Source organism: Melanerpes formicivorus, unplaced genomic scaffold, assembly GCF_026170545.1.
Source record: "Melanerpes formicivorus ecotype bairdi unplaced genomic scaffold, bMelFor1.0.p_v2 SCAF_9, whole genome shotgun sequence".
Taxonomy (NCBI): Eukaryota; Metazoa; Chordata; class Aves; order Piciformes; family Picidae; genus Melanerpes; species Melanerpes formicivorus.
In genome coordinates this window covers 20,514,049-20,537,558 of record NW_027142361.1, presented here as the reverse complement: position 1 = coordinate 20,537,558, position 23,510 = coordinate 20,514,049, and the positions used below count along the sequence as shown (strand labels likewise).

General features: G+C 48.8%; 1 protein-coding gene across 1 annotated transcript in view; it reads right to left on the bottom strand.

Annotated features, from left to right (window-relative positions):
* Nucleotides 1-1,875: 1,875 nt before the first annotated feature.
* Nucleotides 1,876-23,510, bottom strand: part of BLK (BLK proto-oncogene, Src family tyrosine kinase) — a 46,465-nt gene continuing 24,830 nt past the window's right edge. Inside the window, 4 exon segments of the mRNA XM_068142933.1 lie at nucleotides 1,876-2,084; nucleotides 3,907-4,038; nucleotides 5,598-5,748; nucleotides 20,969-21,045. Of these exon segments, the coding sequence (XP_067999034.1) occupies nucleotides 1,876-2,084; nucleotides 3,907-4,038; nucleotides 5,598-5,748; nucleotides 20,969-21,045 (569 nt within the window).

Here is a 23,510-nt window from a genome sequence, read left to right as displayed (position 1 = left end):
CTCCCTGGGCAGTACATTCCAATAGCTAACAACTCTCTCTGTGAAGAACTTTCTCCTCACCTCAAGCCCAAACTTCCCCTGGTGCAGCTTGAGACTGTGTCCTCTTGTTCTGGTGCTGCTTGCCTGGGAGAAGAGACCAACCCCCACCTGGCTACAACCTCCCTTCAGGTAGTTGCAGAGAGCAATAAGGTCTCCCCTGAGCCTCCTCTTCTCCAGGCTAAACAACCCCAGCTCCCTTAGCCTCTCCTCATAGGGCTGTGCTCCAGACCTCTCCCCAGCCTCATTGCCCTTCTTTGGACATATTCAAGTGTCTGAATATCCTTCTTGAGACACTTTTGAACCCTCCTGGTGCTGGCTGTGGAGTGGGACCCACCCTGGGGCTGGCGTGATGCACAGATGTTGCAGCAGGAACTTGTGCAGTGAAGCTGTCAGTGAAGCAAGCAGGGTAGATTTTATTTCTGACGTATTTATCTGTATAAATAAATGTTTCATTCCCCATTCCCCCACCCCATCAGCCGGCTGGCAGAAGCCACGCAGATTCGCGGGGATGGAGGGACATCTCGTGGCCATACCACGAAAAGCTCTTCTGCCTCCGGGCACAGAAGCACAGAAAGGTTTAGGTCGGACGAGACTGACAGAGTATCTCTAGTCCCACCGCCCTGCAGCGAGCAGGCACCGTTTGTGTACTGGTCCATGGCAATAAGGTGTCCCCTAAGCCTCCTCTTCTCGAGGCTGAACAAACCCAGCTCTCTCAGCCTTTCTTCGTGTGGTCCTTGCTATCTGCAGTGTGCAAAGCAAGGGCTTGGCGGACAAAAGCTAAAAATGAGGCTTCCTTTGCTTTTTATATACCTCTGCAGCTTTAAGAGCTGGAGGAGTTCTGTTAGCTGCATTGTTTATGCACTTCTGCTTTAACCAGCTACCTTTCAGTGAGAGAGCTCATACAAGCATACAACCATAGACTGGGTTGGAAGAGATCTTTACAGAGCATCTAGATTAACCTGCCTGCAATGAGCAGGAACATCTTCAAGTAGAGCAGGTTGCTCAGGGCCTCATCTAACCTGCCCTGGAATGGTTCCAGGGTTGAGACATCCACCACCTCTCTGAGCAACCTGTGCTGATGTCTCACCACCCTTAGAGTAAATCATTTCTTCCTTCTATCTAGTCTGAGTCTCCCCTATTTTAGTTTAAAACCAGCAGCCCTTTTCCTGTCATAATAGGGGAGCTCCATGACCTCTCCCCTTCTCCTGCATGGGCTGGAAATGAGGATAGGAAGCACAAGAGGCTCTTCTCACCCTGACCAGCCTGAATAAAGAAGTAGGAAATGGCCATTTCCAGTTCTTTATTATTGACTTGGGGCAGCGAAATGGCACCACCTGGAGAGGCTGCTCCAGAGCTTGTGGGACTGGTGTGGCCCAAGGAGGTGCAGACAGGACATGTTGCCACCCCAACATGTGGCATGAAGGGAGGTGTAATATTGCCAGCAGTGGCATCAGAATGGGGAGAGAGATTGTGCACCCTCGTGCCACCACCTCAGCCTCAGCCACTGCCCCTTCTTCCTGGGGCTGCAGCTGTGGGGCTGAGCAGCTTCACTGAGTCCAGGTGGGTCACGAAGGAGCTTGCTGTTCTTCATGATATCTGTGAAGTGGGTACAGAACTCCAAGGTGGATGAGGATGGAGCTGTGTCAGCTCTCAGCCACCTCATAGTCCCCATGATAACCACAGATCTGGCAACATGCAGCACCCTCGTGCCTCTCCTCCTTCCTGGTCCCTAAACGCATCAACTGTGGCATACGAGAGAAAGGTCTGAATGGAGCTACTGCTGAGCAGTGCTGTCCTCCAGCTCTGCCCCCAGGGGAGAGAGGGCCAGGGGTGGGCTCACTGCTGAAGCTCTGGCTCGTACTGCTTCTCTGTGGCGGTGTTGAAGTCCTCGAGGACGGACTGCAGGTACTCAAAGGTGGGGCGATCCTCGGGCTTGTTCCTCCAGCACTTCAGGATGATGTTGTAGAGTTCAAGGGGACACAGGTCCGGGCAGGGCATGCGGTAGCCCCACTCCAGGTTGCGAATCACCTCGAGGTTGGTCATCCCTGGAGGGAGAGAAAAACAAAAGCCCAGCAGGAGTGAGAGAAGACCTGCAGCAGCCTTCCTGCTGGAGGAGTGCCCACAGCACGACTGGTGTGTGGCAGGCAGCCAGGACACACAACCAGGCTGCACTGTGAGTCCTGGGGTCAGGTTTGGGCCCCTCACTCCAAGACTGTTGAGGTGCTGGAGTGTGGCCAGAGAAGGGCAGCAAAGCTGGGGAAGGGTCTGGAGCACATAGGCTGTGAGGAGCAGCTGAGGGAGCTGGCATTGCTTAGCCTGGAGAAGGGGAGGCTGAGGGAAGCCCTTCTGGCTCTCTACAATTCCCTGAAGGGAGGCTGGAGGCAGGTGGGGTTGATCTTTTCTCCCAAGGAACAAAAGTGCTAGGACAAGAGGACACAGCCTCAAGTTGTGCCAGGGGAGGTTTAGGTTGGACATGAAGAACAATTTCTTCCCCTTGAGGGTTGCCAAGGCCTGGCCCAGACTGCCCAGGGCAGTGGTGGAGTGCCTCTTCCTGGATGGGTTTCAAAGCTATGGAGAGGCTGGTGCTGGTCTCTTCTCACAGGTAATTAGTGATAGAACAAGAGGGAATGGCCTCAAGATAGAACTGGTTAGATTTAGACTGGACATTAGGAAACATTTTTTCCCAGCAAGAGTGGTCAGGCACTGAAATATGCTGCCCAGGGAGGTGGTGGAGTCACCAAGCCTGGATGTGTTTAAAGGTCCTTTGAATGTGGTGCTTGGGGATATGGTTTAAGGATGAACCTGGTAGAGCAGGGCTCTGGGCTGGACTTGGTGATCCTGAGGGTTTGTTCCACCCTGAACATTTCTGTGATTCTGAGTTATACAGCACCCTGGGGGTGAAGATCAGTGATGCCAGTAGCTCACACCCAGCCAGAGCTGGAGGAGCATAAAGGACTGAGATTCTGAGCCACATCTGGAAACATCCCTTCTTCAGGACTGTGCTCCCTGCTCCATCCCTCTGTCCCCTCCCTGACTTCCCTCCACAGGCTATGCCTAGCACAGGTAGAACTGGGGCTCATGGGAGAATAGAATAGAATAGAATAGAATAGACCAGGTTCACCTTCAAGATCATCGCGTCCAACCCATCAACCAATCCAACCCACCTAAACAACTAACCCATGGCACCAAGCACCCCATCAAGTCTCCTCCTGAAAACCTCCAATGATGGTGACTCCACCACCTCCCCAGGCAGCCCATTCCAATGGGCAATCACTCTCTCTGTATAGAACTTCTTCCTAACATCCAGCCTAAACCTCCTGTGGCGCAGCCTGAGACTGTGTCCTCTTGTTCTGGTACTGGCTGCCTGGCAGAAGAGACCAACTTCTGCCTGTCTACAACCTCCCTTCAGGTAGTTGTAGACAGCAATAAGGTCACCCCTGAGTCTCCTCTTCTCCAGGCTAAGCAATCCCAGCTCCCTCAGTCTCTCCTCATAGGGCTTGTGCTCCAAACCCCTCACCAACCTTGTTGCCCTTCTCTGGACACGCTCCAGCAAGTCAACATCCTTCCTCAACTGAGGGGCCCAGAACTGGACACAGTACTCGAAGTGCGGCCTAACCAGTGCAGTGTACAGGGGCAGAATGACCTCCCTGCTCCTGCTGGCCACACTATTCTTGATGCAGGCCAGGATGCCATTGGCCCTCTTGGCTGCCTGGGAGCCTAGGAAAAGAAACCCAGCATGAAGACATGGGTGGGGGAGGTGTCTGCGCACACATGTGCACGCTTGGCTGTGTGCCTCCAAGGGTGAAGCAGCACAGGGTGGCCTTGAAGTCAGTTCCCGCTCCCCCTGCGCTTGCAGCACGCTCATACCTAGGTAAGGGATCCTGCCATAGGTTATGATTTCTGTCAGGAGGATTCCAAAAGACCACACATCAGACTTGATGGTGAAAACTCCAAAGTTGATGGCCTCTGTGGCTGTCCATTTGATGGGGAATTTGGCACTTGTCCAGAGGAAATGAAGGGAAATAGCATATGAGGGTACAAGCATCTCCTGGGGTTCAACAAGGCCAAGTGCCAGGTCCTGCACTTGGGTCACAACAACCCCAAGCAATGCTACAGGCCTGGGGCAGTGTGGCTGGAAAGCTGTCTGGCCGAAAGGGACCTGGGGGTGATAATGGACATGTAGCTGAATATGAGCCAGCAGTGTGCCCAGGTGGCCAAGAAAGCCAAGGGCATCCTGGCTTATCTCAGAAATGCTGTGTCCAGCAGGAGCAGGGAAGTGATTGTCCCCATGTACTCAGCTCTGGTGAGGCCATACCTTGAGTATTGTGTCTAGGTTTGGGCACCTCAATAAACAGAGATGTGGAGGTGCTGGAGTGAGTGCAGAGGAAGACAACGAAGCTGTGAAGGGCCTGGAGAATAAATCTGGTGAGGAGTGACTGAGGGAGCTGGGGATGGCTAGTTTGGAAAAGAAGAGGCTGAGGGGAGACCTCATTGCTCTCTGCAACCACCTGAAAGGACCTTGTGGAGAGGCTGGTGCTGGTCTCTTCTCACAGGTAATTAGTGATGATAGAACAAGAGGGAATGGCCTCAAGATACAACTGGTTAGGTTTAGACTGGACATTAGGAAACATTTTTTCCCAGCAAGAGTGGTCAGGCACTGAAATATGCTGCCCAGGGAGGTGGTGGAGTCACCTAGCCTGGATGTGTTTAAAGGTGGTTTGGATGTGGTGCTTGGGGATATGGTTTAGGGGTGAACCTTGCAGGGTAGGGTTATTGGTTGGACTTGGTGATCCTGAGGGTGTCTTCCAACCTGAATGTTTCTGTGATTCTGTATTCTCAATATCAATACAGGCTTTGAAAGCAGCCTGCCTTGAGAGCAGCTGTCCAGATTGGTGTCTCCAGCTCCCCTCTGCAGTGTGATGAATGAGTGGCACTGCTATTTCGTTCCCTTTGGACTGACTCACTGTGAAAACACAGGCACAGGCAGCAGGTTTCATTCACTGAGGTCAGGTTTCTCCAGTAACACAATCACTGAATCATGGAGTGGTAGGGGTTGGAAGTGACCTCTGGAGATCATCAAATCCAATCCCACTGCTAAAGAAGCAGAGCAGGTTGCCCAGGAACATGTCCAAGCAGGTTTGGAATCTCTCCAGAGAAGGAGACTCCACAGACTCTCTGGGCAGCCTGGTCCAGAGCTCTGTCACCCTCAAAGGAAAGTTTTCCCTCATGTTCAGGAACACAACCTGAGACTCAGCAGACTCCTCCAAACAGGACCAAGAGACATTTCTCCTGTTTCTTCTGCAAGCCTCACTTGTTCTTTATTGTCCCCAGGTTCTGCTGTCTCTCCTAGGACCCCATATTTGGCTCTCCTGCTTGCTCTGCCTGCTTCCTGGGTGCTGACTGCATCAGCAAGGGGGCTCTGGTTTCATGCCATCAGCCACCATGCTCTGTGCCTGGGCCCAGTCCTTGGACACCCCAGGTCTCAGCATGTCTGCACAGCAGGAGGATTAGAGATAAGGGAAAGGTGTTGGGGAGTCAATGCTGGGAATGACGCCAATCTTCTTGTGCCAAGTACTCATTCTCAATGATCCTGGCCAGGCCAAAATCAGCAATTTTGCAGCAGAGAGTATCTGAGACGAGGATATTGGCGGCTCTCAAGTCACGGTGGATGGAGTTCATGCGCTCGATGTATGCCATTCCCTCTGCCACCTAAGAGAGGAGGAAGAGCCCATCTTTATCACTTACCTCCTCATGACAGGAAACCAGCTTGGCTGCATCTCACCCACCTTTACAGAAGCCCAGCATGCAGAGAGAGTTACATGCCTCCATGTGTGTGGACATGAATGAAGGAAACATTCAAGGTGAGGCTGAATGGTGCTTGGAGCAACCTGATCTAGTTGAATGTGTCCAGAGAGGGCAATGAGGCTGGGGAGAGGCCTCGAGCACAGCCCCGTGAGGAGAGGCTGAGGGAGCTGGGGTTGTTTAGCCTGGAGAAGAGGAGGCTCAGGGGAGACCTTATTGCTGTCTACAACTCCCTGAAGGGAGGTTGTAGCCAGGAGGGGGGTTGGTCTCTTCTCCCAGGCAACCAGCACCAGAACAAGAGGACACAGTCTCAAGCTGCACCAGAGGAAGTTTGGGCTGGAGGTGAGGAGAAAGTTCTTCAGAGAGAGAGTTATTGGTCATTGGAATGTGCTGCACAGGAAGGTGGTGGAGTCACCATCCCTGGAGGTGCTCAAGAGGGGATTGGACGTGGCACTTGGTGCCATGGTTTAGTAGTCATGAGGTGTTGGGTGACAGGTTGGACTTGATGATCTTTGAGGTCTCTTCCAAACTTATTGATTCTATGATTCTATTTACTGCAGGGGTTGGGGTGGTCTGGATGGCTTTCAAAGGTCCCTTCCAACCCAAACCATTCTATAGTTCTATGATTCTATGGCCCATGCGCTGTGGATGGATGGCCAGAGAGACAAACAGGTGGACAGAGACATGCATACATACATACATTGCTTCCCCATGTATGTGCTCATATGTCAGCTCTACCAGCATCCACCCAGCCACCAAAAGCTTTAAGCAGGTGAGCCAAGCAGAACAGAAGCTTCACTCTCTGTTTTGCTCAGAAGTGACAGTGCTGAGTCATGTCTGCAATGAGATGCAGAAGGTTGAAGGCAAGCTGCAACCTCATCAATGCATTCACAGTTTCTGCCACAAGACTCTCCTCTCTAGTTGGGATTTTAATCACAAAGGCTCCAGATCAAATATGTGAATTCAAAAAGGGGGAAAAACCATCAAAGGACTTGCCCATCCTTCAGACACAGGAGCAGAGTCCAGATCATAGAGTCATAGAATTGTTAGGGTTGGAAGGGACCTCAGGAATCATCCAGTTCCATCACCCCTGCCATGGGCAGGGACACCTCACACTACAGCAGGTTGCTCACAGCCACATCCAGCCTGGCTTCAAAACCTCAAGGGAAGAGGCTTCCACCACCTCCCTGGGCAACCTGTGCCAGTCTCTCACCACCCTCATGGGGAAGAACTTCTTCCTAACATCCAATCTGGTCTAGGAAAACAACTAAATGTTTTTCAGCAACCTCCTGTGCTCTCCCTCACTGACCTTTTTGGGATGACGTGGAGATCCCTCCACAACAAAAAAAGAGATTGGTGTTTTCTTTTCCTATGCACAATCCAGACTAGGACCCAGGACACAACACAGCTCTCCTCTCTGATATCCACAGGATGCATTAGAGCAGAAGACCCAGATCCTCATAGAAATATGACTGGGATGGAGAGTACATCTGTGGACAAATCCTTTGCTCTGGACATGTTCTGCCTTTGTACTGTGTCCAGTTCTGGGCCCCTCAGTTTAGGAAAGATGCTGAGTTGCTGGAATGAGTCCAGAGAAGGGCAACAAAGCTGGGGAGGGGGGTTTGGAGCACAGCCCTGTGAGGAGAGGCTGAGGGAGCTGGGGTTGCTTAGCCTGGAGAAGAGGAGGCTCAGGGGAGACCTTCTTGCTGTCTACAACTACCTGGAGGGAGGTTGTAGCCAGGTGGGGGTTGGTCTCTTCTCCCAGGCAAGCAGCACCAGAACAAGAGGACACAGTCTCAAGCTGCACCAGGGGAGGTTTAGGCTGGATGTTAGGAAGACGTTTTTCACAGAAAGAGAGATTTGCCATTGGAATGTGCTGCACAGGGAGGTGGTGGAGTCACCATCACTGGTGGTGTTTAGGAGGAGACTGGATGGGGTGCTTTGTTGCATGGTTTAGTTGATGAGATGGTGTTGGGTGATAGGTTGGACTTGATGATCTCGAAGGTCTTTTCCAACCTGGTCTGGTCTATTCTATTCTATTCTATTCTATTCTATTCTATTCTATTCTATTCTATTCTATTCTTCAGCCACCTCCAAACTTTGCTTTGGGAGGCTCTTGCTCCCAAGATGCCCTTGCAATGTTCAGCTCCTTTGTGCACCTGGGGAGGTGCTGGGTGTGTGACAAGCCTCAGTGAATGACATCAGCAATCTTTTATTGCTGGATGCAGGGAGACAGAGAAGAGAAGAGATCACAAAGTTCCTCTCTGAGTTGACCCTCAGACTTGGGTCAGGCATTTAGCAGGAGGGTGAGTCGATGCTTGCAATCCCTGCTAATAATGTTAGTACCTATTGAAGCTTTTATAGGCCTGTGGGTGAGGGCAGAGCAAATTTCCACTTCATACAGATTCACATCAGCATCTTGACTTATTTGTGGTTTCAAACAGGATACTAACACATACTTTCCAACGCTGCATTTCTGACTTGTGTCAACAGCCCTTTAGAGCGAGTGCTATTTGATGCAGTGGAAAATGGAAGAATTGATGTAATTTCCTGTCCTGATGTTAATGAGATAGTACCCAGTCATGGGGCCCATTCCAGCCCAGCATGCTTTTTGAGCTTGCACCCAAGAGACTGACCACAGGATTGAGAACATTGGCCCATAGGGTTCTAATTTTAGCTCCAGCAGATGCTGCTGGATTCAAAACTGTGCTCGAGAGGGCTGGGTGCCTGTTGGATGTGATGTCATCCTGACACCACAGATAGACAGATTGCAAAAGAGCTCAAGAGGCTGTCCTGCTCCCAGAAACACCCAGGGAGAGCTTGAATCCCTGCTCTGGGCAGGTGGTACCTGGGTGGGACATTGAATGGTGAAAGTTACAGTATCACAGAATCACCAAGGTTGGAAGAGACCTCAAAGGTCACCGAGTCCAACCTGTCACCACAGACCTCATGACTAAACCATGGCATCAAGTGCCACATCCAATCCCCTCTTGAACACCTCCAGGGATGGTGACTCTACCACCTCCCTGGGCAGCACATTCCAATGATGAACAACTCTCTCAGTGAAAACTTTCTCCTCACCTCGAGCCTAAACCTCCCCTGGCACAGCTTGGGACTGTGTCCCCTTGTTCTGGTGCTGCTTGCTAGAGAAAAGAGACCAACCCCCACCTGGCTACAACCTCCCTTCAGGTAGTTGTAGAGGGCAATGAGGTTTCCCATGAGCCTCCTCTTCTCCAGGCTAAACAACCCCAGCTCCCTCAGCCTCTCCTCATAAGGCTTGTACTCAAGGCCTCTCACCAGCCTTGTTGCCCTTCTCTGGACACCTTCCAGCAAGTGCACCCTCAGCAAGTTTGCTGATGACACCAAGCTGTGTGGTGCAGCAGACACGCTGGAGGGAAGGGAGGCCATCCAGAGGGACCTTGACAGGCTGGAGAGGTGGGCACAGGCCAACCTCATGAAGTTCAATAAGAGCAAGTGCAGGGTCCTGCATCTGGGTCGAGGCAATCCCAGGCACAAATACAGGCTGGGCAGTGACTGGCTGGAAAGTAGCCCTGAAGAGAGAGACTTGGGGGTGCTGGTGGACAAAAAGCTCAACATGAGCTCTCAGTGTGCACTTGCAGCCCGCAAAGCCAATCAGATCCTGGGCTGCATCAGGAGAAGTGTGGCCAGCAGGTCGAGGGAGGTGATCCTCCCCCTCTACTCAGCCCTGGTGAGACCCCACCTGGAGTACTGTGTCCAGTTCTGGAGCCCCTATTACAAGAGGGATGTGGAGGTGCTGGAACGTGTCCAGAGAAGGGCCACAAGGATGATCAGAGGGCTGGAGCACCTCTCCTATGAGGACAGACTGAAGGAGTTGGGGCTGTTCAGTCTGCAGAAGAGAAGGCTCCGAGGTGACCTAATTGTGGCCTTCCAGTATCTGAAAGGGGCCTACAGGAAGGCTGGGGAAGGACTTCTCAGGATCTCAGGTAGTGATAGGACTAGGGGGAATGGAATGAAGCTGGAGGTGGGGAGATTCAGGCTAGATGTGAGGAGGAGGTTCTTCACCATGAGAGTGGTGAAACCCTGGAATGTGTTGTCCAGGGAGGTGGTCGAGGCCCCGTCCCTGGGGGTGTTTAAGAGCAGGCTGGATGAGGCTCTGTCCAGCCTGATCTAGTGTGGGGTGTCCCTGCCCATGGCAGGGGGGTTGGAACTAGATGATCCTTGTGGTCCCTTCCAACCCTGAATGAAACTATGAAACTATGAAACTATGAAACTCAACATCTTTCCTAAACTGAGGGGCCCAGAACTGGACACAGGACTCAAGCTGTGGCCTAACCAATGCAGAGTACAGGGGCAAAATGACTTCCCTGCTCCTGCTGGCCACACTGTTCCTGATACAGGCCAGGATGCCATTGGCCTTCTTGGCCCCCTGGGCACACTGCTGGCTCGTGTTTAGGTGGCTGTCGATGGGCACCCCTAGGTCCCTCTCTGTTTGGCAGTTCTGCGGCCACTCTGACCCCAGCCTGTACCTCTGCATGAGGTTGCTGTGGCCTAAAAAAAAGTTGTGCTTTGCCTTGAGGGTTGGGGAAGTCCTTCCCACCCCACATACTGCAGGTGGCTTCTGTAGGGTGGTACCTTGTACTGCTGTGTGTGCCTGGCCTGCAACTATCCTGGTCCTCAAAGTGGTGTAGGATGTTGCAAAGAGCATGGAGAGATGCAAGAGGGTTGTGTAGGGTGGGTGAGTGCTTCCAGGTGCCCCTGGGGAGGTAGCATCCACGGTCAATTGATCAAGCCTAGTGATGATGTCAGCTGTGAGGAGTACATGACCATTGTAGTGGGTGGTGTGGCCGGTTGACGTTGCCCCCTTAAGAAAGGGAACATGGTGGACGGAAGTTGGTAAACGGAAGGAATAGTCTAAACTAATTTCATTGGACAAGTGGGAGGAAGCACTTTTCGGAACTGGGAGTGAACTGGACATTTCCAGCACTTCTCAGTCAGTCTTGCTTCCGTCTTTGCTCCGTGCAGCAGCTTTCTGTGCTGGGCTTTCTGCCAAGGCCTCGGCCTTGAAAACCAGATAACAGGCCTGTATACTAACTCCCTTCCAATTAACACAAAACTGCTTTTAACTTCTTTCTTTCGCTCTCTCTCTCTTCTAACCTAATCTGGGGAAAGGGGGGAGGCTTCTTGGCCTTGCCCTTCCACCCACCACATTTTTTTTTAATTGGCGTACCCAACGTGCGGCAGATAATTAGTTCAATTTATTACTTGATTGATTTAGTGTTTTCTAGCTGAATTAGCAAACATGAAGGTATTGTGGTTTGTGGAGCGATTATTCTTTTCAATTTTTGGGGCTCTGGTTTACAGATATTGTTTGGGTTTGATTTTGGATTACCTGGGTAAATATTTGGTGCGGACAATTTATATGTGGGTCATGTATAGAGTTAAATTATGGTATGGAAAATGTATTAATTTATTATGGCCAGTGAGATACAGGAATGTTACCTCCACCACTCTCCCAATTGAGATAAAGGGTTTTAAGATTCCACCTGAGGAGACAGTAACTTTAGGTGATGCCTGGGATCCAAAGGTGATTTATGTGATGTGTATAATTCTGCTGATGGTGATAACTAATGTGTTTTCTCTGTATTCCTTGTGGCGAGAGAAAAAGGTGTCCAGAGCTTGTTTTGTTATTAAAACTAGATCAAAAAGAAAACGCCGTGGCTCTCGATCAGTCCCAGAGTCATCTAGTGACGAGGACTGTGGAGAACCCGTGTCAGTCAAAAAGAAGGCTAAAAAGTTAATTGGTAAGGCAGCTCTAAATGACTTTGTTGATTCTGGCAAGCAGCCAAGGGCATCGGCTGGTATCAACATGGCACCTACTCCTTCTCCCACTCCTTCTCCTTCTTCTTCTTCTCCGTCGGCCAGTAATGGAGCAACGTCACTTCCACCCACTCCCACAGTGGGACCGGAATTCACTGCCCCAGCAGCTGATTTATCTCAGGACCTGTCAGCTTCTATTAAGGTGGCTGTAAATTCAAACACAGCTCCAGTTAAGGTGGCTCCTTTAAAGACTAGAGCTGCAAAGGGCAAAGATGGAGAAGAAGAGGAGCTGGAGACTGATCCTGGTGAGGGGCCCTCTACTCTAAAAGATCCTGCTCAGGAGGAAGAGAAGGTTTGTTTTAAAGATCTAGCTAACCTAGTGAGATCAAAGCAGGATAGAGATGAAGCTAGGAAAGCAGCTGGCAAAGGTGGTTCTCAGCTTAAAGAGATCCTTAGGAGAATGACAGCAGGATTTTATGGGCAAAGAATTCAGGGAGATGAAGATGAAGATGATATTACGGACTGTTCGTCACCACGGGAGGAATTGCGAAATGTCCGTAAAGATTTCACCAGGGCAGATAAGGAGCCAGTTCTAGCTTGGCTTAGTAGGTGTTATGATACAGGTGCTTCAGCTCTAACAGTTGGAGACAAGTCAGCAGCTCAGTTAGGAACTCTCTCAAGGGATAATGGAATAGATAGGCATCTAGGCGAAGCTCTCGGTAAGGTTAATCTGTGGATACGCCTTTTAATAGCGGTTGCCCTGAGATACCCTTCCCGAGATGATCTTCCCTGGAATCCTAAACCCTGGACTACCATAGATGAGGGAATTAAGCGCTTGAGAGAATTTGCTGTTAGAGAGCTACTCTATGGTGAACATGAAACTCTGAATCCTGATGATATTCCTGTGGGTATTGGTCTTGCTAAAAAGATCATCAAACTTGCTCCTTCTAATTATGCAAACATTCTGGCAAGCAGAATTGTGTCAAGAAGTTATGGTGGAGCTTCTCCCACGGTTGGCCAATTCAGTGATCAAATGAGACAATTGGAGGATAGCATGACACGTGGTTCTTTGGTTTCAGCCATTAAAACTATGTCTGGTGATATACAGAATTGCATAAGAGAGTTAAAAGATGAATTTAGAAACTCCATATCCCAATTGGCACAAAGGGATAATTTCAATTCTTCCTCCAGGTGGGTACAAGTTTCATCTGTGAGGAATACACGTCCTCCAAGGAGGTCATTCCAAAACAGGTCATTCCAAAACAGGTCATTCCAAAACAGACCACCAAGGCAATCACGTAGAACTATTTGGATAACTCTGCGTGATCAGTTTGGTGAGAACATGAACCGTTGGGATGGCCAACCAACTTCTAATCTTTTCAGGAGACTGAGGGAATTGCAAAGTGGCAGAACCCGAGGTAGCAATACCAGAAGGGTAGCTGTTACTTCCACAGTTCCCCAGAACGACTCTTATGGCTCCAACAGTGGCTCCAGTTATAATATGCAAAGTTATAACCCTGCACAATATGTGCAATGCACATGTGCACATGTTCCCCATAACTAGGGGTGCCCTGCCTCCCGCCAGGGGGAGGAGAGGGATAACAGAGATAACAGAATCTATTGGGATGTGTACATCCAGTGGCCTGGCACTTCACAATTTCAGAAGTACAGGGCCTTGGTTGACACAGGAGCTCAGTGCACCATAATACCATCAAATTATCAGGGATCAGAGTCTATAACTATTCTGGGAGTCACTGGTGGATCTCAAGAGTTAAGTAAGGTCGAGGTTAATATAAGTTTAACTGGTAAACAATGGAGGAAGCATACAGTTGTGACCGGACCTGACGCACCTTGTATTTTGGGAATTGATTTTCTGAGAGAAGGGCGTTTCAAAGACCCTAGAGGTTACAAATGGGCTTTTGGAGTAGCTTCAATAGAAATTGATGGACAAAAATTGAAGCTGTCTGCCAGACCTGAACTTTCTGATGAATCTGCAGTTGTGGGACAACATAAGATACAGGACATTAAATTGCCGGTTGCTTCTCAGACTGTGCATCACAGACAATACAGAACCAACCGTGACTCTTTGTTGCCCATTCAGAATCTGATTCGTCAATTGGAAAGTCAGAAAGTCGTCAGCAAAACTCATTCACCTTTCAACAGTCCAGTGTGGCCTGTGAGGAAGCAGAATGGAGACTGGCGTCTGACGGTAGACTACCGAGCCCTAAATGAAGTAACGCCACCTATGAGTGCAGCAGTACCAGACATGATGGAGCTACAGTATGAGCTGGAATCCAAAGAGGCCAAATGGTATGCTACCATAGACATTGCTAATGCATTTTTCTCTATTCCCATAGCAGAGGAATGCAGGCCTCAGTTTGCTTTCACCTGGAGAGGAATCCAGTACACTTTCAACAGGCTGCCAATGGGCTGGATCCACAGCTCAAGCATCTGTCATGCAGTGATCCACGATGCTCTGGAGAAAGGCGGTGCTCCAGAACACATCCAGTTCATCGATGATATCATTGTCTGGGGTAAAACTGCTGAGGAAGTCTTCGAGAAAGGTAACAAAATCATTGACATTCTTCTGGATGCAGGTTTTGCCATCAAAAGAGACAAGGTGAAAGGACCTACCACAGAGATTCAGTTTCTGGGAGTGCGATGGCAGGATGGACGTCGACACATTCCAGTGGATGTGGTAAATAGAGTCTCTACCATGGCAAGTCCCACAAACAAGCAAGAGACCCTACGTTTCTTGGGGATAGTGGGATTTTGGAGACTACACATTCCTGGATACAGTCAGATTGTGAAACCTCTGTATGATGTGACTCGAAAGAGAAACCATTTCCACTGGGGACCTGAACAACAAGCAGCTTTTGACCAGATAAAGCAAGAGGTGATTCAAGCAATGGGTCTGGGACCTGTCCGAGATGGTCCAGACATTAAGAACATTTTGTACACGGCTGCAAGTGACAATGGTCCAACCTGGTGCTTGTGGCAAAAAGCTCCAGGTGAGACACGTGGACGACCTCTTGGTTTCTGGAGTCGAGGTTACAGAGGTTCAGAGGCTAATTATACTCCAACAGAGAAAGAAATTCTAGCTGCCTATGAAGGAGTGAAAGCATCTTCTGAAGTGATTGGAACTGAATCACAACTTCTCTTAGCTCCCAGATTACCAGTTTTGAATTGGATGTTCAAAGGCAAAGGATCCACACCACATCATGCCACAGACTCAACCTGGTCTAAGTGGATGGCTCTGATAACACAGAGAGCTCGAATGGGAAATCTTGAAAGACCTGGTCTAGTGGAGGTGATCTCAAGTTGGCCTGAAGGTATCAACTGTGCCAAACCTCCAGAGGAGAAAGTAACTCGTGCTGAGGAAGCTCCTCCTTACAATGACCTTTCTGATGATGAAAAGAAATATGCTTTGTTCACAGACGGTTCCTGTCGTCTTGTTGGAAACAAGCGAAGGTGGAAGTCTGCAGTGTGGAGTCCAACACGCCGAGTTGCAGAAGCGAAAGATGGAGAAGGAGAATCCAGTCAGTTCGCAGAGGTAAAAGCTGTCCAGCTAGCTCTCGACGTGGCTGAACGTGAGAGATGGCCAAAGCTTTATCTCTACACCGACTCATGGATGGTAGCCAATGCTCTATGGGGTTGGCTAAAGAACTGGAAGAAGAGTGGTTGGCAGAGAAAAGGAAAACCCATTTGGGCAGCCAACCTGTGGCAGGACATTGCTGATCGAATCGAGAGAATTCCAGTGAAAGTGAGACACATCGATGCTCACATTCCTAAGAGCAAAGCTACTGAGGAACAGCAACACAACCATCAGGCAGATCTAGCTGCAAGAGTTTCTCAAGTAGACATGGACTCTAATCTTGATCTCGACTGGAAACACCGAGGTGAGATATTCTTAGCTCGGTGGGCTCACGATTCGTCAGGACATCAAGGCAGAGATGCAACATACCAATGGGCTCGTGACAGATCCATAGACATTTCCATGGATGCTATCACGCAAGTCATCCATGACTGTGACATTTGTGCTGCTATTAAGCAGGCAAAACGACTTAAGCCCTTGTGGTATGGTGACAGATGGTCCAAGTACAAGTATGGTGAAGCTTGGCAGATTGACTACATCACTCTACCACGTTCTCGTTCTGGTAAGCAATACGTGCTTACTATGGTAGAAGCAAACACTGGATGGTTGGAAACTTATCCAGTTCCACATGCAACTGCACGCAACACCATTCTCGGTCTGGAGAGACAGATCCTGTGGAGACACGGAACTCCAGAGAGGATTGAGTCAGACAACGGAACTCATTTCAAGAACAACCTTGTAAAGAACTGGGCAAAAGAGCACGGTATTGAGTGGATATTCCACATTCCCTACTATGCACCAGCTTCAGGGAAGATTGAACGCTACAATGGTTTGTTGAAGACCACTCTCAAAGCCATGGGAGGTGGATCTTTGAAAAACTGGGAAAAACATTTAGCACAAGCAACCTGGCTGGTAAATAGTAGAGGTTCAGTGAACCGAGCTGGACCTGCACATTCAGATTTGCTACGGAAAGTAGAAGGTGATAGAGTTCCTGTTGTTAGAGAAAAGAATCTGTTAGGTAAAACTGTTTGGGTATTTTCACCCTCAGGAGAGGCTAAGCCTATCCGAGGGGTGGTTTCAGCTGAAGGTCCGGGTCACACTTATTGGGTAATGCAAGAGAATGGTGAAATTCAGTGTATTCCACAAAGAAGTTTAACTTTAGCTGAAAGAGGTTAATTTCAAACTGCTGTATAGCTACATCGCGTCCAGAGGAAGAATCAACGAGGAATCTACGGTGCACGAACCCTGAGATCCCTGAGAGCCCTGAGTCAACTAAGAGACCCTGAGAATTCCTGTTTCCCTTTTCTTCGCTTCGTCGGCGAAGAAATGAACTGTTTTCCATTTTTCTCATTTTCTGATTTTCTTGGACTTTTGAATCATCTACATCTGAGCATAGCCGGAATGGACTATGAACTTTACTCACGAACTGTAAATATCGTTTTGGATTGGATGGACAGTATGAACAGCCAATGAAATTGTTTAGAAGGGGTGGACTGTGGCCGGTTGACGTTGCCCCCTTAAGAAAGGGAACATGGTGGACGGAAGTTGGTAAACGGAAGGAATAGTCTAAACTAATTTCATTGGACGAGTGGGAGGAAGCACTTTTCGGAACTGGGAGTGAACTGGACATTTCCAGCACTTCTCAGTCAGTCTTGCTTCCGTCTTTGCTCCGTGCAGCAGCTTTCTGTGCTGGGCTTTCTGCCAAGGCCTCGGCCTTGAAAACCAGATAACAGGCCTGTATACTAACTCCCTTCCAATTAACACAAAACTGCTTTTAACTTCTTTCTTTCGCTCTCTCTCTCTTCTAACCTAATCTGGGGAAAGGGGGGAGAGAGGGGAAAGAGGAGGTGGGGAACCCCCCTCTCTGCCGAGAGGGGTTTACTCTCATTTCTGTGTTACTCTGTTGTATATCTTTGTATATATTGTAGATATTGTAAATTTGTAAATAATCCCCTGCACACCCTACATCGCTTTGTAAATATAGCTCCACTGCTTTGCTAATTCAGCTTGCGAGTTTTTTTTTCTTTTCCCTTCAATTTTTTTTTCCCTTTTACTTTACAAGGGGGAAGGGAGGAGGCTTCTTGGCCTTGCCCTTCCACCCACCACAGGTGGGTTTCAGGCCACATCATGCAATCATATTCAAGGTTTCAACCTTGAACTCAAAGAGATCTGGGTGTATGAAGCTGACCTGAGATGAGTTTCTCCCAGGGCTTCCTGCAGCTAGTGTGTTGTCAGACCTATACCCCTCTCATGCCTGGGAGAGACTTCTGGAGCCTTCTCCAGATTACTTCAAGGCACCTACATGGAAATACTTTGTTATTCCATATGTTCAGTGCAAAATGTTGCATTGGGTAAGTGCATCAGCAGTGACAGCTTCTTCTGTCCCTGCCTCAAAGCTAGCTACAATGCTGGCCAGCAGCTTTGCTCTGGATCTCCCTTGCCACTACAGCTGGGTGCAGATTGCTCTGCCTACAGCACTTGCCTTTTTTACATAAATACATCAAACCAGTCTCTGGGGTAATGTTCTTACTAAAACCAAGGGTTCTGGAGTGTGGATGAATTTGGACCATCCTGACCAAGCTGTCAGCCCATAGCTTGGAGAGCAGGACTCTGTGCTGGGTTAGGAACTGGATGGAGGACCGAGCCCAGAGAGTGGTGGTGAATGGTGTCATAACCAGCTGGCAGCCAGGCACTGGTGGTGTCCCCCAGGGATCAGTGCTGGGCCCCTTCCTGTTCAATATCTTTATCAATGATCTGGATGAGGGGATTGAGGCCACCATTAGTAGAATAGAATAGAATAGAATAGAATAGAATAGAATAGAATAGAATAGAATAGAATAGAATAGAATAGACCAGGTTGTAGGAGACCTTCAAGATCATCGCGTCCAACCTATCATCCAACACCACCTAATCAACTAAACCATGCAACCAAGCACCCTGTCAAGTCTCCTCCTGAACACCTCCAGCGATGGCGATTCCACCACCTCTTTGGGCAGCCCATTCCAATGGGCAATCACTCTCTCCGTGTAAAATTTTCTCCTGACCTCCAGCCTGAACCTCCCCTGGCGCCGCCTGAGACTGTGTCCTCTTGTTCTGGTGCTGGCTGCCTGGGAGAAGAGACCAACCTCTGCCTGTCTACAACCCCCCTTCAGGTAGTTGTAGAGAGCAATAAGGTCACCCCTGAGTCTCCTCTTCTCCAGGCTAAGCAATCCCAGCCCCCTCAGCCTCTCCTCATAGGGCTTGTATTCCAAGCCCCTCACCAACCTTGTTGCCCTTCTCTGGACACGCTCCAGCAAGTCAACATCCTTCCTAAACTGAGGGGCCCAGAACTGGACACAGTACTCGAAGTGCGGCCTAAACAGTGCAGTGTACAGGGGCAGAATGACCTCCCTGCTCCTGCTGGCCACACTGTTCTTGATGCAGGCCAGGATGCCATTGGCCCTCCTGGCCGCCTGGGCACACTGGGCACACTGTATGTTTGTAGATGACACCAAGTTGGGGGCAGGTGTTGATCTGTTAGAGGGTAGAAGGGCTCTGCTGAGGGGCCTTGACAGGCTGGACAGATGGGCAGAATAAAACATGATGGCATGCAACAAGTGCTGGGTGCTGCACTTTCGTCACAACAACCCCATGCAGTGCTACAGGCTGGGGTCAGAGTGGCTGGAAGGTGGCTAGGCAGACTTGATAGGGTGCTTGGTGCCATGGTTTAGTTGATTAGGTGGTGTTGGATGATAGGTTGGACATGGTGATCTGGAAGGTCTCTTCTAACCTGTTCTGGTCTATTCTATTCTATTCTATTCTATTCTATTCTATTCTATTCTATTCTATTCTATTCTATTCTATTCTATTCTAAATCACATCCTGGGCTGCATCAAAAGATGTGATCCCAGCAGATCCAGAGAGGTGATTCTGACACTTTGCTCTGGTGAGACCTCACCTGGAGTACTGTGTGCAGGTCTGGAGCCCTCCAAATAGGAAGAACATGGACCTGATGGAGAGGCTCCAGGGCAGGGCCACAAAAATGATCAGGGGGTTGGAGCAGCTCTACTACAAGGACAGGCTGAGGGAGCTGGGGTTGTTCAGCCTGGATAAGAGGAGGCTCCAGGGAAACCTAATAGCAGCCTGCCAGTACCTGAAGGGGGCTACAGGAAGGATGGAGAGAGACTGTTCACAAAGGCCTGCAGTGACAAGTCAAGGGTCAATGGCTTCCAACTAGAGAAGAGCAGATTTAGATTGGATATCAGGAAGAAGTTCTTCACTATGAGGGTGGTGGAACTCTGGAACAGGTTGCCCAGGGAGGTGGTTGAGGTCTCTTCCCTGGAGATACTCAAGGTGAGGCTTGATGAGGCCCTGGGCAGTCTGATCTAGTTGGGGATGTCCCTGCTGACTGTGGGGAGGTTGGAGTGGATGGCCTTTGGAGGTCCCTTCCAGCCTGGAACTTTGACCTGTTTGGGTTTAGATGCACTTCTGGACAGTGCAGCTGCAACTAATGGCATTTACAGCCTGACCATGCTTGGAGGGAAACAACCCTACCAAGCTTAAAGACTTTTTTGTTTTCCTCCTAGGAAGCCACATTCTCAGATTTGAGAGTCCATTATAAACATCCTTCATTCCTGTTCAAAAGGATGGAAGAGCTGCTGGAAGCTAGCATGTGTCTCCACTGAGAGACTCTTGAAAATCTCTTTGTGGGGCTTTTTCTTCCTTTTGGTAAAAAGAGAAGGAATTTTATTTCCTATTCAGTAAGCAAAGCAAAGCAACTAAACAAACCAAACACAAATCAAACAAACAAAATCAGACACACCCCAAAAAACCCACTCCCAAAACCAGCAGACAACAGCAACAAACCAAACCCAAAAGAAACCCAAAACAAACCCAACCAAACCCAAAAGAATAACAAAGCAAACCAAATCCAAAAGAAACACAAAGCAAATCCAAAAGAAACACAAAGCAAACCAAACCCAAAAGAAACACAAAGCAAACCAAACCCAAAAGAAACAAAACAAACCTAAGAGAAACCCCAAACAAAGCAAACCCAAAAGAAACACAAAACAAACCCAAAAGAAACCCAAACCAAACCAAACCCAAAAGAAACACAAACCAAAACAAACCCAAAAGAACCCCAAAAGAAACACAAAGCAAACCAAACCCCAAAGAAACATCAAAGCAAAGCAAACCAAACCCAAACCAAACCCCAACCAAACCCCAAAGAAACACAAACCAAAGCAAACCAAACCCAAAAGAAACACAAACCAAACCCAAAACAACCCCAAAAGAAACACAAAGCAAACCCAACCAAACCAAACCCTAAAGAAACACAAACTAAACCCAAAAGAAACACAAAACAAAACAAACACAAAGGAAACACAAAACAAAACAAACCCAAAGGAAACACAAAACAAACCAACCCCTTCCCCAACAAAAGAAAGAAAGAAACAAAGCAAAACCGATCCAGAAGCAAGCCCCATTGATCTAGGACTGGCAGATCAGAAGAGCATTGCTGACAGGACTAACAACACGCCAGGACTGAGAGAGAAACCCTAAGACAGCACACCAGGAGGTGCTGCTTTTCTCCAGGAAAAGCTTTTACATATTTCGGACCTGAGGGAAGTGGGAATCACAGAATGGTTTTGCTTGGGAAAAGAAGCCTCTAAGATGGTCAAATCCAACCACAGTTTCACGGAGGCAATAACAGATTGTGGGCTTGTGTCAGCTTCCCAGAGGCTGTTCACTAACCTGGGCAGACATACCAATGAGCTTGGGGAGATTCAGCTGGCTTCCTTTTTCTGTTTTCAAGTAATCCAGCAGACACCCTGCAAAGGAGGAGTCACTGAATAAGTCTGTAGTTTGCTTTTCCTGCTGCTTATTGGAACATACATGAGAGGCTGAGGGAGCTGGGGTTGTCTAGCCTGGAGAAGAGGAGGCTCAGGGGAGACCTTATTGCTGTCTACAACTCCCTGAAGGGAGGTTGTAGCCAGGTGAGGGTTGGTCTCTTCTCCCAGGCAACCAGCACCAGAACAAGAGGACACAGTCTCAAGCTGCACCAAGGGAAGTTTAGGCTGGAGGTGAGGAGAAAATTCTTCACAGAAAGAGTAATTGACCATTGGAATGTGCTGCCCAGGGAGGTGGTGGAGTCACCATTGCTGGAGGTGTTCAAGGAGGGATTGCATGTGGCATTTGAAGCCATGGTTTAGTAGTCATGAGGTGCTGGGTGACAGGTTGGACATGATCTCTGAGGTCTTTTCCAACCTTATTGATTCTATGATTCAATGATATGCAACAAATCCAGCATGACATTCTCTGTATTGATATGCCCTGGTATCATGCAGGCTGGGAGAGGAAGGGATTGAGAGCAGCCCTGCAGAGAAGGACTTGGTGAAGTTCTTCACAGAAAGAGTGATTGGCCATTGGAATGTGCTGCCCAGGGAGGTGGTGGAGTCACCATCACTGGAGGTGTTTAGGAAGAGACTGGATGAGGCACTTGGTGCCATGTGTTAGATGGTGTTGGGTGATAGGTTGGCCTTGATGGTCTCAAAGGTCTTTTCCAACCTGGTTAATTCTATCCTATTCTATTCTATTCTATTCTATTCTATTCTATTCTATTCTATTCTATTCTATTCTATTCTATTCTATTCCATTCCATTCCATTCCATTCCATTGAAGCCCCAAAACAGATAGCTTTTGAGAAATAATGGGTTAAAACATAGAAGGTGAAGCAATTGAAGAAAGCATAAACCAGATAGAGCAATAAATCGGCTAAGGCATGGGACACTGTGACAGAAAAAGGAGATAAGGAATAAAGACTGATAAGAACTGTTAGGGCAAGCATGATTCAGAGCCAACAAGGTCAAACTGACCCTAAGAGCCTTGTCAAGTCAGCGGAACCAAGCCAGGCACACCGGGAATTGACCAAATTAGGAAAGGAGTTCAAAAGTTTAAGGAGGAAGACTCATCAGGAGACCCCTGCCCATGATGAAGGCCACCGGAATGACCACCAAGAAGATCCTCAAAAGAGATGTCCCCGCCCACGCTCCGCCTACACCACGCCCCATATGAATATGTATGCAAAGATATGACTATGTATATGATCTGATGTAATACTACATCCAAAACTGTATAAAAGACATGCTTTTGTTACGGGAAAGGCAGAAATCCATTTAGTGATTTCTCCAACGCGTTGCCAATAAAAATACCTCCTGTCTATCTGACTTAAACTGAGTCTCTTAGGCAGTTATTCTCGCCTTTTGGGGCAAAATTCGGCATCATTTTCTGGCAAGCCAGGCAGGAGATCCAGGCCTTAAGGGGTCCTCCCGAGCCGGGTCCGGGGCCGGGACCCTCTGGGCGCCCCTGACGACTTTTTGTCAGAAGAGACCCCCCCCGGACCAGCGCTCGTTGGTGGACGAAGGGTTACCTGCATCTCCTGCTCCAATCAAGAGGTATTTTAATTGTTTATTGATTTTGGGATAAAGCGCTTTGACTGGGGAACGGGGACCAGACGTGGTCACCTGATGGGAAAGCCCGGGGACGCCCTGGCAAAGTCCCGTATATCGGGGTTCGAGTCCCCACTGGAAATCGGGGTTCGAGTCCCCACTGGAAATTGGGGTTCGAGTCCCCACTGGAAATCGGGGTTTGAGTCCCCACTGGAAATCGGGGTGTTTGTTAATCGGGTGTATGTTTCTCTTTCATCTTAATGTTGTTGCTTTGCTTCTGAGAAGATACATTTGTGTTATACTTTTGTCTAACATTGTTATGTTGTCTGCAAGAATCTCGTAATTTAGTAAGACGCAAGTTTGAATTTCGGGATAAGGACTCGGTATTTTGTGTTAACTGTAATCTCTTTTGTGTGTAAGAATTTATTGTGATATCATCTGCAAATCGTACCTTGGTTTACAGCTGTTTTACGGGTGTGTGACAGCCCGAAGCTGACTAGTATCGGTACTATACGGTTGGCCAGCGACATCTCGTGGTAAAGCAGTGTACTCTGATAGACCGGAAAGGTAGGACGGTTTGGATGAATGCGTGGGAGTGTGAGTGAATGAGACGCAGCATCGCTGCGAAGTGAGAAGGAGTCCTGATCCGCATTTCCTGTTCTTCGCGAGAAGCCAGGTCGGAAACGGACAAAGCGATTGGAAATTGTGTGTATGAAGTGTTAAAATATATTGGCATATAGTGCTTGCGGGAGAAAGAGACTATTCTGGTTAAACAGAGAACGCAGATACAGGGAACAGCCATGGGAGGGCGACAGAGTAAGGACGTAAATATGAAAACCCCCTTAGGA